Below are 18,382 nucleotides of genomic sequence, written 5' to 3'. Positions count from 1 at the left end.
CGTATATGTATCAGGAGCTGCCAAAGAAAGGAAGTGGAAATGCGCTTTAGACGTTGCTGGTATTGATGGCTACTGTGCGGTTGCAGACTTCGCTGGGCTGACAGTTGGTGGGGAAATGCTACGTTGTCATTGTAGGTTTAATTCATGAATCGCTCATTCTCTCTGGTGTTTGTCCTTGGGGTACTTGTTGACTGGTGCTACATATGGGATCTGGTTTGCCTTTGACAGCAGGTATGGTTTAGTGGGGTACATAGTGTAAATTAATGTTGGCGTGAGGAAACAAAAATCTGACCCTTTGTACATTTGATATTATTGTGTGCATCATGCAGAGGATGAAAAGTAGCAGGAACGGCTTTGATGCCGTATAGGCTAGCAGGAAGAAATGTTTTGAGGTGGTCAGTTGCAGAGATTGTTCAACATTTTTAAAACTTCCATAGTGGCATTGGGGAGGCCAGCAGCTGAAAGGCTCTGTCTTTACTGGTAGGCAGTGGTTAGATGGTGACCGGTCATCAGTCTTTCTGTGGGTGATGGACAGGGGAGCAGTAGGCGGCGGTCACAGGTTTGCAGTGACATCCGAGGGGTGGTTTTAAAGGCGGGCAGAAAAGCATAATTGCGGGTTTCATAGGGGTGAGGGTAGAGTGTAATGGATGAGTTAGTAGCAGGCACAACGGAAGTGATCTGAGTTTGGAGGTGGTTAACTGAGAGGGCTTCGCTTGAAAGTGGCTCATCAAGTAGGAGGATGTGTTTGGTGGGCCGGCTGGAGGCAATGTTATGTAACTTTGCTGGAGGCCGCAGCAGCATTTACTGATGTATGTAAATCGCTCGATGAGAGGGCGGATGTGACCAATAGAGGAACCAGAATCCTTTTTTTATGGCTGGGGTGAGCCCCTGCAGTATGGCGGGTCGCTGGCCTGAGGGCTCTTGACTGGCGAGGAGAATGGGGGGCCCCCTCCATGTACTTTGCAGGGGGGCCCCCTCAAGTTTCGTTATGCCACTGTGCATGGGGGCTGCATTCTGCAGCACACATTCAAAGAAGAAATAGCCTCAAAGGATAGTTTTTGTGCAGGAAGATTTGCCTTCCTGCACAAAATCTATCTTGACCACAACACATCTATCCTTGTGCCATGAAGCAAGCATGCCTGCATTGGCGCTAGGCTGCTACAAGTGCACCAGCACTGGAGAGAGCAGAAGTGCTCCATCTTTGAATATATAGAGCTGTCCTGCTCTCTCTCTTTCATGCAGTGCAGTGCAGCAACATCATTTGCGTTACTGCGTTGCTGAAAATGTAGTAAAAATATGACCCTTAGAACTGTTGTGTCTACCAGCTGCTGTGGTGTAATGGAAGTATGCAAAAACCAAAGGAAATGATGGACGGAGTGTTGAACATTGCAAGCACTCACCCCCAGTCAACTGATCTGGGTTTAATCCATCACCATTCTTTAGCCCACTCTGCCACCCCAGTTCAGACATGGCCATATGCAAATCAGTCTGACCCTGTGCCTCATGGGAACAGTCCAGCCCGAACTGCCAAGCCATGTCTTCCCTGGACCGGAAACAAGCTTCCTAGGACCGGTTTCTGGCATTTCAGCCGTCTTCAGCCAGGCTTGCTTGAATCCAGTGGCAAAGTGAGCAAGGGACTCACGTCTGAGCATACCCTGCCAACTTATGGCGAACAAAGCAAAAACCAAAGGAAATGATGGACGGAGTGTTGAACATTGCAAGCACTCACCCCCAGTCAACTGATCTGGGTTTAATCCATCACCGTTCTTTAGCCCACTCTGCCACCCCAGTTAAGACATGGCCATATGCAAATCAGTCTGACCCTGTGCCTCATGGGAACAGTCCAGCCCGTACTGCCAAGCCATGTCTTCCCTGGACCGGAAACAAGCTTCCTAGGACCGGTTTCTGGCATTTCAGCCGTCTTCAGCCAGGCTTGCTTGAATCCAGTGGCAAAGTGAGCAAGGGACTCACGTCTGAGCATACCCTGCCAACTTATGGCGAACAAAGCAAAAACCAAAGGGAATGATGGACGGAGTGTTGAACATTGCAAGCACTCACCCCCAGTCAACTGATCTGGGTTTAATCCATCACCATTCTTTAGCCCACTCTGCCACCCCAGTTCAGACATGGCCATATGCAAATCAGTCTGACCCTGTGCCTCATGGGAACAGTCCAGCCCGAACTGCCAAGCCATGTCTTCCCTGGACCGGAAACAAGCTTCCTAGGACCGGTTTCTGGCATTTCAGCCGTCTTCAGCCAGGCTTGCTTGAATCCAGTGGCAAAGTGAGCAAGGGACTCACGTCTGAGCATACCCTGCCAACTTATGGCGAACAAAGCAAAAACCAAAGGAAATGATGGACGGAGTGTTGAACATTGCAAGCACTCACCCCCAGTCAACTGATCTGGGTTTAATCCATCACCATTCTTTAGCCCACTCTGCCACCCCAGTTCAGACATGGCCATATGCAAATCAGTCTGACCCTGTGCCTCATGGGAACAGTCCAGCCCAAACTGCCAAACCATGTCTTCCCTGGACTGGAAACAAGCTTCCTAGGACCGGTTTCTGGCATTTCAGCCGTCTTCAGCCAGGCTTGCTTGAATCCAGTGGCAAAGTGAGCAAGGGACTCACGTCTGAGCATACCCTGCCAACTTATGGCGAACAAAGCAAAAACCAAAGGAAATGATGGACGGAGTGTTGAACATTGCAAGCACTCACCCCCAGTCAACTGATCTGGGTTTAATCCATCACCCTTCTTTAGCCCACTCTGCCACCCCAGTTCAGACATGGCCATATGCAAATCAGTCTGACCCTGTGCCTCATGGGAACAGTCCAGCCCGAACTGCCAAGCCATGTCTTCCCTGGACCGGAAACAAGCTTCCTAGGACCGGTTTCTGGCAATGGAAGTATGACCACCGCTTAGAGACTATAGGAAGCTGGTTGGAGGGTGGGGCAAAAATCCTGGTGGAGGGGTGAAGGCGGAGGGTGATTGGGGTGGATTCTTGGCTGCTTACCTCACTGCTGAGACTCCTTACCCCTTACAGGGCCTCTGAACCTACAGTAATTAGCTAGTACGCCAGTGTGAAGGGAGTTCAGCAGTGAGAATCATCATGTTCACAATATTGAGAAAGAGATTGACATGGAAGGGCACAGCCCGGCTAAAAGCTGGTGGAAAGCATGGACAACAAGCTAATACTGCTGCCACCCTACCTGATGCCTTACTCCATAGCCATGTGTGCCCTACCTATGTCTTCTTGAGGACCCCAGGCATTTGAGATCTTCGCTCCAGGACTTGGAGCACTCTCAAAGCTCGACTACTTTCTACAAACCTTTCATCTCATCAGTTTATCACTACCACCTTCCGCCCACCGTCCTTAGTTTAACCAGCCAGGCCTACCTCACAGAAGCCTCCCCACACCTCCCTGGTGTGCAAAGACTTCTGTCAGAGGCCATTATTCACACCCAACAGGTCTTTAACTCTGAGCGTAACCCCGCCCTCTAACTAAACGCACCAACCCCCACCCTTCTGCCGTGTGGAGCATGCCAACTGCCGGAAATACCTGGGGGAGGCCTCACTTCCCCTCGTCGACCCACGGGCCTAAAAAGAGCTGGGCATACTCTGTTTTGAGGTATGCAATATGTTGATTTTTTTTTTAAACTAGTGCTTACTTCCTCTCTGCATGCTTCTATTATCATTTTCCAAATCAAGCTATGTTAAGCAGGACAAAATAAAAATTGGAATTGGAGTTTAGGGCACTCAGTGCGGATCTTGTTTTTTTAGAAAGGGAATGTGACCTCCCCCTAGATTTTGGCTCACAGTCATTGCCTTACAGCTTCATTTCTCAGATCTCAGGCGTAGCACCCCCGCAGGCCCAGGGGGCGGGAGACGGAGGAGGGTGTCACACAACAGGGTTTCCACCTCAGATCCTTAAGGGCACGTCTGGATGCTATAACCTCAAGGGAGGGGGGTGGGGGGGGGGGGGGGAGAGCAGATTTGCAGGATTCTAGGTAAGATATATTTACATAAAATACATATAAAAGACGGTCATTTACATATCTGTCTTGGGTTTCACGCGCTTGGGCCTTCGTTGGACACCCCTGATCTAGAGCTGTCGCCGAGCCAGCTGAAAGCTGTATCATACTGACAGAAGTGGCAACCAAGTTTATAAATGCATCTGAAAGAAACATCAGTCCTCATTCACTGAGGATGCTGGAATTTAGTTTGGTATTGTAGATGTCTTGGAATTTCTAGCCAAAAACTAAACATATGAAACTTTGAGCTTACAACAAAAATACAAAACATACAAAAAGTATATTAACGATGCGTATTCTCACTCACTACTTTTAACCCCCCTTCTTAATGTGAAGGCATTATGGCTTTTCCTACTGAAGATGCCAATGCCCAACATCAGCCAGAGCACTACAAATTACAATATAATTCTGATAAATTGACTCATCCCGACCGCCGTCTCCCTGCCAGAAATGGTCACTACTTCATGAACCCCTCGAGAACCAAATGACAATTCATTCTGCCGCATCCGTCCTTCCTTCCTTATTGGAAGCGAGTCACTGGAGGTTTGACCCTGGAAATTCCTGAGATTTGTAGATCATCATGTGACTGAATACAGAGGAGAATCAAGTGTAGGAATGTCATCCATTAAATTAAATTAAATTAAAACTATCCCTACGGCGAAGGAAATTCCATGAGTTAATTTCCCCACGGATCTAACACTTCCATCCACAAACTGGAGCAGTTTCGTTTACTTCGCAACTCTAATCAGATCTAGAAATGTGTATGTTTTACTGATATCCTGTCACTACCTTGTCATTGTTTGTTTTTACATCTTGATTCGTTACTGTATGTCACAGTATTGCTTGTTTGTCCGTGCCCTTCATTTTATATTTTAAAAATGCTTAAGAAATCTGTAGAACAAAATAAGTAACATCCTTGCTTTTCTTCTTTTTTTCTATGCCACATCTCTCCAGCAGGTGTCAGCAAAGGAGCGTACAAAGCTTTTTCTCCGCACAGTGAAAAACAACCTCCTCAGAGGACGCTGCGAAGGGAAGGAAGCAGAGAGGAGAAAGCAATCATCGCTCACAGAAAATAAGGCCAATGCTGCAGCTCTTCAAGAAGTGTAAGCTGCACGTGTGTGTTTGTGTGTGTTTGCTCTTGTGTGTGCGCGTGTGTGTACTGAAGTATTTTATGAGACGTGTAGAATTGTAAATTGTGGGGTAGTGCCTGGTTGGCAGACTGCTATATTTGCAGTGATCCTGTGTGTGGGAAGCATTTTAGTGTCATACATGAGCAACCAGTATCTTTCTTTGGGGTGCAGCACCTCGCAGTGTTATGGAGGAGTAGGTGTGGGAGATAGGTGTGCACAGGGAGCAGGAAAGGAGAAGAGGCAGGAGAAAGAGGCAGGGATCTTCCTGGCACGCTCTGATCCATTCGGTGTAGTGTGCTCTCTGACCTGAACATCCAAGGGCATCGCAGACCTGTGATAGCTTGATCCCATGTAGTTGCACCCACTTGTCCCTCTAAGAAGCTGAACACCAAGCACCGGGGGCCACATAACTACTTAGCACTTGGGAATTAGGTCTAGGGTAGGGAGGTGCCCAAATCGCATCCTCATCAGTTCCCTCACTGACCACCAAGCGGGAACTGAGTAGGATGCTTTGTGGGCGCCTCCCTACCCTAGACTTTATTCCAAGTGGCAGAAGGAGGCCCAATCCAAGGATGCACAGTGCCGCTTGTGTCGGCAGGCAAAATAAACTTTTATCCATGTGCTTTGTGCCCTAGTATACCGGAGGTCACTGCTGTGGAAGGTGTTTTTAGCCTTGGATGTTAGAACTTGCAGAGCGGCACGCATAGAGGCTTTAAATTCAAAGACCTTATGTTGAACGTCCGCTTGGTGCAGTTTTTTGTAACTTTGAACAAACAGGCTGAAATTGTATCTTGGATGCCGTGTATGGGTTAGAAATGGATATGTACCATATTCTCAATTTGCTATTTGCACAGTAAATGCTTTCTCCACACTGCTATTTTTATGGATGCAGCAGGCACTTTAGCCTCTTTGGCAGATAGCTGCACATTAACAAGTAGGTCTTTTTCGCAAGCCTGTCACTAAAAATGTTTACATTGCGTGTGCTTTTTTGCACAGCAGCTCGTGGATTCTTGCATGCTCCACAGTTAGCATGATCCCTACCAGCCTAGTTTCATATATTTAGTTACAAGTTTTATAACGGATTCATAGTAACATTCTAGCACTTTCATGCACAATATAGGAAAGCCAATGGTTTTATACTAGTCAAAACTTCCATACTTTTAGCTTGTTATATGCTTGTTTCTTTAGACTAGGCTCGTGATGGTTACACTGAAAGTGCAATCCTAGAGAGCAGTTATCTCCATTGTATGTGTATATGGATTGTATTTTTCTATTTTCATGTTTTATTTAATTCACTTTCTGCAGACAGTACAGCAGCTCTCCCCTACTCGTCCATCGTGGCCCAGCTTCATCCTCCAGAATGGTTAATTCAGCCCCGAACACCCCAGTATACATCAAGAAGTCTAGAGCCCAGCAAACTGTGTCCAATGTGAACAGTACACCAGTTCAGCTAACAGTCCCAAACCAGGTACGTTTTGTAAAAGTTTTGGAAAATAGCCCTATGGATCCATTGGATCATAATAACGTTTGTGCAGCGAAGAGGTCTGTCAGATCATAGACCTTTTCTTAGTCTGTGCTTCCATGCAGGTCACAGCATATTCATCACATTTTCTTGCAGCTTTGTTTGATTCTAGGCTGCTCAGGCCTTGACACAGACTTCATAGTGACCGGCAGACAAGGAAGACTATCTATTTTGTCATAGTTTATTCATCCCTGGAAGCACCACTGTGAAGTTCTCTTCCTTTGACCCTAAGGTAGCACAGTGGTGCTCGTCCCGAAAAATGGCAGCTCTGAGCTGATGTTTTGTTTGTTTATTGTAAGGGAAATAAAGACACAATATGATTAGAGCAGGTTAAGGCCTTACCTGTTCCAACATGCTGTGCTGTAACTAACCTGTGGGTACCAGCAGACTGCCCAACTGATGGAGCCAATGAAATGTTGACTATCCTTCACCCAAAGGGCAGTACTAGTTTAACTTTATGCCTTCAGGTGAAAAGATGTCCCGTTAGCCTCTGACCACTCTACAAAGTTTGGTGATCCAAGCACTGGTTGACAAAGATTCATTCTGACTTGCATAGATGGGTCAAGTTGCAGAACTTAGTACTGGCTGGGATGTCCATTTGGTTTCAGAAAAATACCATAGATGTTCCTGAGGGCTTCCATGGCTATCTCTGCCAGTAAGTGCCAGTGAGAGCCACCAAGTGGAGAAGGTAACATCTGATATGCCCTGTCTAAGTTTAGGGATGGGTGGTGTTTAGCGCTGGTGAGGGCTTGTAGGGCTCAGGGTTGGGTGGAGTTTATGGGCAGAAAGAGTTTTAGGGTTTAAGAATCGGCCGAATTTAGGGTGGTGAATGATTTTAAGGATTCAGGGAAGGGTGTTGTTTAGGTGCAGGCAAGGGCATTCTTAAGGCACTTTTAGCAAAATGCAGGGCTACCGAAATGTGATTTAGGCTATGGATTTTCAGAAGCTGCTGTGCTATGGCCAGGACTGTCTTCTTTTACATGGTGCCACTGTGTGTCCATATGAACTTCCATTAGTGCTTTATTTGTAAACAAATAATTGCCAGAGTCCAAGGCCATTTTCACCCACCTCCCAAACCAGAGCTGACCGATGTGTGTGTGTCAGTGATACCCACAAACCATCCCACTCATATAAGTGAGCCATTTTAGACTTTGGAAATCATCTTTTGCTATAATGATGCAGTGAATTTGCTGTTTTTATTATAAATGTTTAAAGTATGTGGAACTATTAAGTGCTTTGCTTTGTTCGGAAGTAGAAAGGCATCACCACCAAGTTTGATCTCTCCAATGTGGTTGACTTTAGGATCACCAGATCTAAATTGATTGGCTGTCCACACATTTGAATAATGCGTCCCAAATTGTTTGCCTCCTCTGAGGCCAGGGGTCACAAAGGAATTGCCAGGAGTAACACAAAGCAATCTAGAGGTCACAGCTGCGACCCCTTACTACTCCCAAATGAAGTCCATGCTGCACGTCCATCTCTAATATAGACGCGGGCTTAGTACATAGGGCCATCAATCACTTAATAAAATGATTTTCAACAGACGAGGACAAGAAGCATAAAGTCTTGCCCAAATGCACCGATTTGACAACTCTACTATCAAGGCTTCTTGTAGCAGAAATGAAAAAGAGTGGGCACAGTGAAAATGCATTTAAAATAAGTGATCTCAGGACTGGGACTCCAGGCTATTGTGTTGTATGGGATTGCAGGCACGAGCTCCCAGGAAGAACTACCAGTCCCAGGTGGGACAGTCAGGGGTGTAGCTTCAGAGGGGGTGTTTGAGGTGTTGCACCCCTTGCATTCTTGGTTTGTTAATTATGTCTGGGGGCCCTAGTCAGGACTATGTCTTTGACAGATTTTATCTTTGTTCGCATTTTACTAAGGGGTTTTAACTTGTTCATTTTTTAGATGGGATCTTATAAATTTAAAGTGACCGGTTTACCAAAAAGTAGCAAATTTGCACCCAAAGAAATACTCCTTGGATGGGTTAAAATGTGCTACGTTTTGGAATTCACAAACATTTGCAGTAGTAGGCTTGGAAAGCTGTACCAGTTTCAAGCTTCCAGGCATGCTACTGGCAATCAGCACCCAAATAGGGATGGTATGAATGCTTGCACATAGTCTTATCATTGGCAATCACCTGGGGGTGTGTGCCTCTCTAGAGGTCCACCTAAAGCAAATTAGTATTGACCTTTTTACTCAGGGAAACAGTCCATCCCAAAACATGGTATTCTCACCCCTCTACCCTGCAGCTCACTGCTTTTATTTTTTGCAGAAATTTGAGATTCACACGCCGAACCTCACTGATTAAGCTACACCCAGCTAATCTCTTTGAATTAATATTAGCTACTCTAAAGAAAGTATGACATGTGGGACTATGCCAACGCCTTTTGCCTTGGTCTGCCTGCATACCTCCTTGATAGGCTCTATATTGTAATTAATGTGGCGACATGTGTCATTCTCAATGCCTCTTTTATGTCCCAGGTCAAATCTTCTACTCCTGTGCTTCACTGGCTACCCATAGGGCATAGATGTACCTTCAAGGCTCTCTGGCTGACTTTTAAAGGCATAATAGACACTGACTACACATATCTGTCCAGAAATATCTGGCTGCATACGTCTACGTGTACAGTTCATTCATCAGGAGTTAGGCTTTTGCAGGTCCCTACATGTAGTCACCATCGCAAATAGTGCTGTTCTTTCTTCTACCACACCACAAAGATATGGTACTCCTTGAGGCTGGCATCTGACTATTCTTCCTTCAGAAAGTCTCTAAAAACATGGCTGTTTAATTGTAAGCTCTTGATGAGCTAGCTTAGTTTGGGTCCAAGACACCCCTTCTTGGAGTAACAGTGAGCTTTATCAATATCATTCATTCATTCATTCATGCATTGGTTTACTCTTGATAGTGACAAGGCTATTCAGACTTGTAAATAGGCATTCCTTTTTTTAGTTTAATTTTTTTGTGAATTCCTGTGTTGTTTTCCAGTGTTTTTAAAGATTGTAAAAAACAGCAGTTATCAGTGTTTATTCTTTTCTACTTCATTAAAGTCAAGGGGATGGTGTTCTGCCAGTTCTTATAAAGAATGTTGCTGTTATTTTAATCCTTCCCTGGTTCATCCCAATTGCCAATTCTTCTTTACTTCTTTCCTGCTTCTAGCCCTTTTCTTTATTTGAATTTGCTATTGATTCTTTCTCTCACCTCCCTGATGCAGTGCTCAAACATTTGCAGGTCAGGCCCAACCTATGTCAAAAATGTGCATGAATGGAGAAATGTTTGCATCTTATTAAGGTTTCAGTACAGCAGATACAATGTCATTCGAGGGCATTTAACACATCATCCTGCTGATGTATTTATTAGACAAATGGCAACAGTTGGCTGAATGAAGAATTCCTACTTTGAACATAATATATATATATTTGTGGTGTTGGTTGTTCTGCCATTTTAAGCCTGTGTCACACTGCCATGTTCATTGTCTTGAGACCCCAAGAACAGACTGTGCTAATAAATGTATTATTACTGTCAGATCACCTCTTCCTGCTCTGCTTGGTAAAGGGAGAGAAACCTGTGCAGGAATTTCTTTACCTGCTCTTAGTAATAGGCAGCACCACTGGCATCACCTAATGCTGCTGCTGCAGAGTTTTCCACATATTCATTGATTTGTATTTGCAGCATCTGCTGCTTAATTTGCAGATTTTATCAAAAATAATGTTGTTTTTAGTTCAAGCAGATCAAACTTAACAAAGACACACAAATCTAGTTGTGCACTGTGGCAGATCCTTTACAAAGGTTAACAGATCACCTTTCAGTTGCTTATTGATGTATTCAGGTGTTAAACCGGTTCTAAAGGTGATCATTTTTTCTCAGACTGTATTAATAGTTATTAAGATGACAAAATAAACAAATAATACTGTTACAAATTCTACAGCATTGTGCAGCATAATTTGACTTCCCATGCCATATACGTTTGTCAACCCTGTCGCTTAAGTTTGTCATTGAGCCAAACCCCTGTGAAGTGAGCTATGCTTCTCAAATGGAAACAGAAGTGAGACATCAGTCAAGGATCTTCCAGATTTTAAATGACTTACCATGGCCCAAGTTGGTTATGGTCAAGAGACTTGATCACAGAAAAGAGCTCAGTGGTAGGGCATGCACTTATTTCATTTTCACACTAGAGCACGCTAAAACAGTAAAAGTGTAGTGAAATTCTGTGTTTTCCGGTTTCTACTGAATAACAAACATTTTCTTGGTGGTGTTTTATCAGTTATAATTAGCTGTAACTGGAGCCAAGAAACCCCATACATAACCTAAAGAAATGTACCTGCGCTCTCGCCTATCCATAAGGTCATCATAGTTGAAGCAGCCATCAATGCATTGCTCGATTATGTCATTTGCCTTCATACTGGTCTCCTGAACAACTTGATGTAAATGCTGCAGTTAACACAAAATGTGACAATCTGCTTGGTGTGTGGCCTGCCGAAGTAGGACCCTACTTTGGAATCTTGGAGATCTGCAGCCGGGGCCCTGGTAATAGGTAGCAACATCTTCAATAATGCCTGCTTGACATTAAAGTGTCTGCAAAGCACTGTGTTGGCAAACAGCTAATTGTGAAGGCAGTGGGGTTTATTTTATGGAGAGCTTGGAGATAGCTTGTCATGCGACTCTGCCCAGGCATCAGCTTGCCAGATCTGCCAAATGTGTCTTCTTTGTACAATAAATTTACAGCTGCTGTCCTCTTTTGAGGCCCTCTTTTTTGCATTAAGCCATGATAATTTGTCACTTTGACACTTGCCATGTACAACATTTCTATTTAAAGTTACCCCAAATTTGTCCTAGCTGTCTATCAGTTTAGACTTCCCTCCAAGGCAAAGCATCAGTTTTCTGTACAGGTAGTAACTACTTGTGGTGCCATGCCCACACAAGTTCGGGACTCCCAGGATGTCTCAGCCTGTATTATAGGTAATTTGCACCTACAGATCTTTTAGGATACTACTATATGAGGGCAGTGCGAAGCCTCCTTCTCCAATCCTTTCAGCCCCATAATGATTGGTAATGTTCTAAGAGTGAAAGGCTGCAAGCCCGGATTTCCTTCGATGGCTTTTTAATGTTAAAGGCCTTCACGCTAAAAATCCTTCCCATGATTTTTTTCTCTAGTAAAAACAAATTCTGACACTCTTCATCTATCTTCCTTTAGCATTTGGAAGGGTGCCAGGTACCACTACATCCCAAGGAGGAGCCGTCTACATCCCTGCATCTGATCTTTCAATGCCTCTTCCGCTAGCATTAGCCATTATAGGGAGTTGCTGAGCTCTAAATTGTGGAACCTACTGGATCCCCACTTCAGAGCTTAAGCCAAACTATCTTCAAATACGCAATGGCCTTAAAGCCAAACTCTTGAAAATGCATTAGTCTGAAGTCTCTCCATGGCCACGAAGAATTTCAGATCACCTGTTCCAAATGGACTCTAACATCTTATTATTATTTTGTTCACTGTTCTCGAAGATCACTTTTTCTTCCTGAGTATCTCACCATTCTGAATTACCCTACGATGATAGCAAAGCTCCACAAAACTCCTAACTAAATACATAAACAAATAAATACAAAAAAACAAAGACATTCATAACTAAAATGTATTCTTCCACACGTTTTCCTTATAGATCGGTTAAGATGCAGAGTGTGAGAAAATGCGTTCATTTTTAAGAATTCCTGCATATATAGAGCAAAGTTGTTTACCTTGCTAAGATGTACATTATCTGGATTCGAGAAATGTAAACATAAGTGCATAATAGGTTAGGAGTATTATTCTGAATGGCACTGACAAGAGAGTAACATGGTCACAAAAAATAAGTTAAAGACAAATAAATATACCCAGAGAGAGAGAGAGAGTGTGTGTGTGCGAGAGAGAGAAAGAGAGAGAGAGAGAGAGAGAGAGAGAGAGTATATGTGTGTGTATGTGTACACACACACACACAATTATGACCTCAGTGTGGGTGTTATACATTTCATTAACATCTAAAGAGGGCACACTTTTGTGTACAATGCAGTACTTTCAGTTGCACTGAAGCGAAGGTGGCTTTGCGCCCCTAATAGGTTTCAAGGGTCTGCATTCCTTGGCATGACATTCATGCTTAACCAGCTCACCTTACTAACTCACCTTACTGTGCACTGTATATTCTGTGGCCATCGGGATTGGTAATATGATGCCGCCCACGGTCTGCTACTGTGTGATCTGAAATTCAATAATGCCAGCGCTCCCAGATAACTATGTGGCCGGTATTTATTTTCTTTAATCAAAGCCTACTTTTTCCACAAACCTTTTCCTTCAGTGTTCTAGTGTCTTATTCTATTTAATGCTAATGGCATTATTTGTAGTTTTTTGTAATGTTTCACAATGCCCCTTATCTGGTGGTAATGAAGATGCGAGTCTAGCATGCAGTTGAAGAGTTCATCTATCTTCTTGCTCCATTTCCCTAGGTGCTAATAAGCATTAAGGAAGAATTGCTCAAAACACGTGAATCAATCAAAGCCCTGCACAGTGATCGGAGGTGAGTCCCACTTTTGAAAACAAGTTCTATATTTTGATTTTACTTTGGGGTTTCTTTGCTTGTTGGCCATCTTTTTCTCCCAATCTCCTGTCCCTTACTCGTCTCGTAATCTTTCCCTCACCACATCACACTAGAATCAGCTCAGTAGGGATTGCCACTTCGTGGAATACATTGTGTGTTACTCCCTCGCTTTAATTTGACCCATGCTTGCGGATCTTGGAGAGATTCTAATAAATAACATTGCTTGAGGATACTATTGAACTGGGAGGGAGCGGGTGCAGACACGCCACTGTAGCGAAAAGGATAGAGAGAACCAACAATTATGAAAATGGCAAAGAAAAACAGAAGCAAAATAAACAAATGGAGAGAGAGAGCAAGAAAAAGCAGTACAAATAAGAAAAGGAGAAAGAGAAAGGTAGACGTTAAGAGAAGAGAGGGAGGAATGAAAACTACAGTAGAAAGAAAGAAGTACGGCAGATGAAAGAAAGAAGGAAGAGAGGAACAGAGGGGAAGAAGAAAGGAATGATGGAAAGAAGAAAATCATTCAAGAATGGAAGGCGAAGGAAAGAAGCAAGGGAAGGGTGGATGTATGGAAAAGGAGAAGAAGAAATTAAAGAAGGAACGGAGGATGGATTACATTTACCAATTAAACATTTATATAATTGATATAATGATCATTCAATGTAAATTACCATATTTTGTATTTAAACACTACCTACCCAATTCCTTTATAAATATATCAACTAAACATTTATTTTACTAAAATAATGTAAAAATAATTAAATATGTAAACAAAAAATAAAATAACAATTAAGACATACATAATTAATATATTAATCAATTAACTATAATTTATATTTTAAAAAGTAACATTACCTATCCAATGACCCAATTTGCCCAAGGTCCCCCAAAAACGTATCAATTATTATACTTTTATTAATAATCCATTTAAAATAAAAATTAATGTAAAAACAATTACTGAAATAAAAACATATAATAATACATTCAAAATATTCTTAAACACTATGTTGTAGTAAATATTTGATACTTCGATATTATTGTGACTAACTAAAAATTATATATTTACCTTTATAGTTTGGACCACAGTATTTATTACTGCAATTTTATGCCCAGGTAATATTTTTGAATCTATATTCTGTACGAATACCCATCGATCGTGATACAGACGGCCACATATCGGGAGAGCGGCAAACCCAACTTCCCATCACAATGTATGTGGCTCTACAGTAGTATGTTTTGTGGCAATTAGGAGTGCTGGGAAGTACCAGCTAACATTTGGGAGGAATGCGGTTTTCAGAGTCATCCTGATGGAGAGAATTATCCTTCTGTTAAGAGGAGAAGTGGTGGCTGGTAGCATAGTTGGATAACAATAGGATGTAGATGGCAGGAAGTTATAGATCTTTAGGCAGAGCCCTCTGTCCTGCCACAGGGATCTCTATGCACTGTTGGCATCTACTAATCCAGGTACAACTGTTAGATGGCCTAGCTCCGTGCATTGTTATTATTTCAATAACCAACCTATTTGGATTTCATTTGTCCACCATCATTGTAAGACCATCTCAGTATTATAAACATCTGCGACCTTCTAACACTTTACATGGTTAAAGTGTTGAGTATGGGATATGAAGCTGTTGAACTTCACTATTGTTAGACTTGGGGGTCTCTAGTTGGCACAGGTATGCATTTGTGACAAATAGGGACCCTCGCCTCATGTCAGGTTAAAGGGGTACACTCCTAAAATAACCCCTGCTCACCCCCTTGGTAGCTTGGCACGAACAGACAGGCTTATCTCAGAGGCAGGATGTAAAGCATTTGTGAACACATACAGTAATCAAGTGACAATACTACAGATGGACACCACACAGGCTTTATATAAAAAAATAAGCCTTTATATAGATTTACCACAAGACCATAAACAACAAAAATCCACAATACTGTTACTTTAAGATGGTAGAATTGAGCTTAGTTCTCTTTAGTTCTTAAATGTGAAACTTTAAGACAATGTACCTGTAGATGTGATACGCAGGGCAACAAAAGTGTTGCAACGATGTTGATGCGATGAAAGTTTGGTGCAAAGAAATAAAGACGTGAAGATCTTCCAGATGCGGCACGCTTCTCCAATGTTGCGAGAAGACTAGATTCGATGCGTCAGCTGCAGCAGCGACATCCCTTTCCGCGATGCGGCAACAGCGGCTTTGGCAGCGACACTCTTCTCTGACGTTGCGAGACGCTTCCGCTCGATGCGACAACTGCAGCGGCGACACCCTTTACGCGATGTGACGACAACAGCTCCAACGGCGGCATGCTTCTCTGTGGATGTGAGGTGCTTTCCTTGATGCAGGTCAATGCGTCAGCTACAGCGGCGTCATCCCACATGCTACGGCAGCAGCTGCGACACGCTTCTTCCTCGATGCGAGACTCTTCTCTCAATGCGACAACTGCAGCGGCGACACCCTTTACGCGATGCGACGATAACAGCTCCGACGGCGGCACGCTTCTCCTTCTTGAGTCGCGCTTCCAGCTCCTTGCGACACGCCCTCAGAAGGCCCCAAACAGCAGCAGGCACTTCCAAAGAACTCTGGGGAGCTGGGGGTGGAAGTCTGTTGTTCCTGAGACTTCAGCAGGAGGCAAGCTCTTTTCCAAGCCCTTGGAGATCCTTCACAAGTTGAGCAAAAGTGCACACACTGTTCCTTTTTTCCTCACTTTAGCAATAAGGCAACCACTGCAGGCCAATCCCCCAGTTTCAGGGATAGTTTCTCCTCAGCTTCTTCTTGGTTCCTCTCCTCAGCAGAGTTTTTTTCTTGTTTCCCAAAGTGATCTAAATTCTTGGGACCAGGGTTCCAATACTTATACGCCAAAATCCTTTGTCCTCTGAGGGCAGAGGGGCCTTTGCCTTGTTCAAACCAGTTCTGGTCAGTCCTGGAGCACTTTTTTTTACCTGACTCCTTCTTTCCTTTCAGAGTGTAGGGCAGTGACATCAGACGCACCACATGGTGTGGAGGGAAGGCACAGTCCTATTCAGGTCCCAGGTGCAACTCCTCCCTCCCATCTAGATGCAGATCCCTCTATTCACCACTGGGCTACCTCACCATGTCTCCTGGAATTCCCCAGCCCTGTCACTCAAACTCCAGACAAGGAATACACAGCTTAGCAGAGGCCAGTTTGAATGGTTAGACAAGAAAATACCTACTTTCTTAAAGTGGTATTTTCAAACACAGAATGTTAAAACCAACCTCACTAAAAGATGTATTTTATCATTCTGAGTTCAGGCATACTAAATTCGGATTTCTACCATGTTCCCTGAGTCAGTTAGGATTATAAAAGGTAATAATCAAACTGCCCATTCTGGCCTATGGAGAACAGGTAGCCTTGCAACAGTGAAAAACGAAAATGACTGTAATTCACTATTAGAACATGCCACACACACCAGGGCATGTCCTACCTTATCCTTACAATGCATCCTGCCCTTGGGCCTACCATAAGGGTGTCTGATATGAAGAAAAGGGAAGGTTTAGGGACTGGCAAGTGGGTGCACTTGCCCAGTCAGCATGGCAGTACCAGACTGCACGCAGGCTCTGCAGTGGCAGACCTTAGACATACTTTTACAGGCTGCTTCTGTGGGTGGCACAACCAGTGCTGCAAGCCAACCAGCAGCATTTGGATTTACAAGCCCTGGGCACTCCTGGTGCACTGTCGGGTTGGGGCAAAACACAACTGTGCGGAAACACAAATGCTAGCTATTCCCCAACCCTAAGAAGCCAGCACAGCGGCAAATGTGCACTGGATAAAATACCTGCAATATAACATTATGCAGTGATTTAAAGTGTCTTAAATAAATAATTACAATATGTGCACAATTTTGACAGCAGGTCTACAAAAACCATAATGTCCATGTAAAGATCATGCGGTCTTCACTGGATGCAAGGGCAGTAGAAACAACCATTACTACTATATATGAGTGCCCCTCAAGACAAAGGCAACCATCCATTGTTACAGTTGTAAATGCTCCAGTGTAACACTTCAATTTTAAATATTAATTTACAGCGATCTGTCTCTTTATCAGGGTTCTAAGAAAGCAAATAAACAGGTGGACCGACAAAGTTCAGTTCCTGCATGAATCTCAAGAAGGAAGGAACAGCAGACTGGAGGCAAAGATGCAGGTCCTTATGCAGAACAATGAACGGCTGCAGACTGAGCTTCAGAGGCTGAGCCAAAGCATGCAGGTACAAGGCTCAATCCATACTAGTTATTGAATGTGTGTACATTTCAATCTGTGTGGTTGGAGGTGATGTTAGTGCGTATGCAGTCATTCATGAGGGTCCCTGTGCCTTTATTCTCTCTTACTCATTCATTTAGTCTCTTTCTAGTTTAGTTGCACACTGAGATTCATTTAGTCATTAATTGCACCATGCAAATGTACTTAACTCACAGGCATACACTCATGCTGCCATTGACACTAACTCACTAGCACTCTGGTTCATAATTTCTCATTCACTCAAATTGTTTATTCTTTTTATTTTGGAGTTTTAAAGAGTGATGAATGTCTCTTTTTTGTTATTTTGGAATGCTTTGATAAGTGTATTACCTAGTTTGTGTGCTAGTGCATTGTAATTGGAGTCCACCAGGTATATATAATTGGGAACTCTCCCAACATTCTTTGGTCACAACCCCTTCTCTGTGGTTGGCTCCGTTAAAGGAAAGCAAAAGAGTTCAGATTTTTGGTGTTTTCTGAAGAGCCTACAGTTTAGTTCTATCCTGAGAAAAGGGCTTAGGGTTTTCCACAAGTTTGGAATCACTGGGTTACTGGGTTGCACAGTTTACTTTTTCCCGCTTATGTGGCTCTCATTATATTGCATTTATTTAATCATTATGCACATGCTTCATTGTTAGAAATTGGGTTTCTGATTGACTGGGGTGTGAGCCCTGGTTAAGGAGTAACCACAATCCTAGTCAGGGTAAGGCATCAGCAAACCTCAAATTAACTTGTGCTCACACTATGATATCTTGCACAGAGCTATCAGGCTTACCTTGAAGGCAATGTGTAAAGTTTTTATGCAACATTTCAGTCAGTAAAACAGTTTAAAAACAAAAAGATTACCACACCAAGTTAACACAAAATTGCTTAATTTAATG

General features: G+C 43.4%; 1 protein-coding gene across 1 annotated transcript in view; it reads left to right on the top strand.

The window, feature by feature from the left end:
* The first annotated feature begins 5,019 nt into the window (after positions 1-5,019).
* LOC146858151 (uncharacterized) overlaps positions 5,020-18,382 on the top strand; it is a 47,156-nt gene continuing 33,793 nt past the window's right edge. Inside the window, exons 1-4 of the mRNA XM_085646898.1 lie at positions 5,020-5,133; positions 6,466-6,628; positions 13,158-13,228; positions 17,313-17,472. Coding sequence (XP_085503024.1) covers positions 6,521-6,628; positions 13,158-13,228; positions 17,313-17,472 — 339 coding nt within the window. The 5' untranslated portion in view covers positions 5,020-5,133; positions 6,466-6,520. The remainder of the gene's footprint in view (positions 5,134-6,465; positions 6,629-13,157; positions 13,229-17,312; positions 17,473-18,382) is intronic.

The sequence above is a fragment of the Triturus cristatus genome, chromosome 3_2, assembly GCF_964204655.1.
Source record: "Triturus cristatus chromosome 3_2, aTriCri1.1, whole genome shotgun sequence".
NCBI classification, from domain to species: domain Eukaryota; kingdom Metazoa; phylum Chordata; class Amphibia; order Caudata; family Salamandridae; genus Triturus; species Triturus cristatus.
This window is presented reverse-complemented; position numbering and strand designations above follow the sequence as displayed.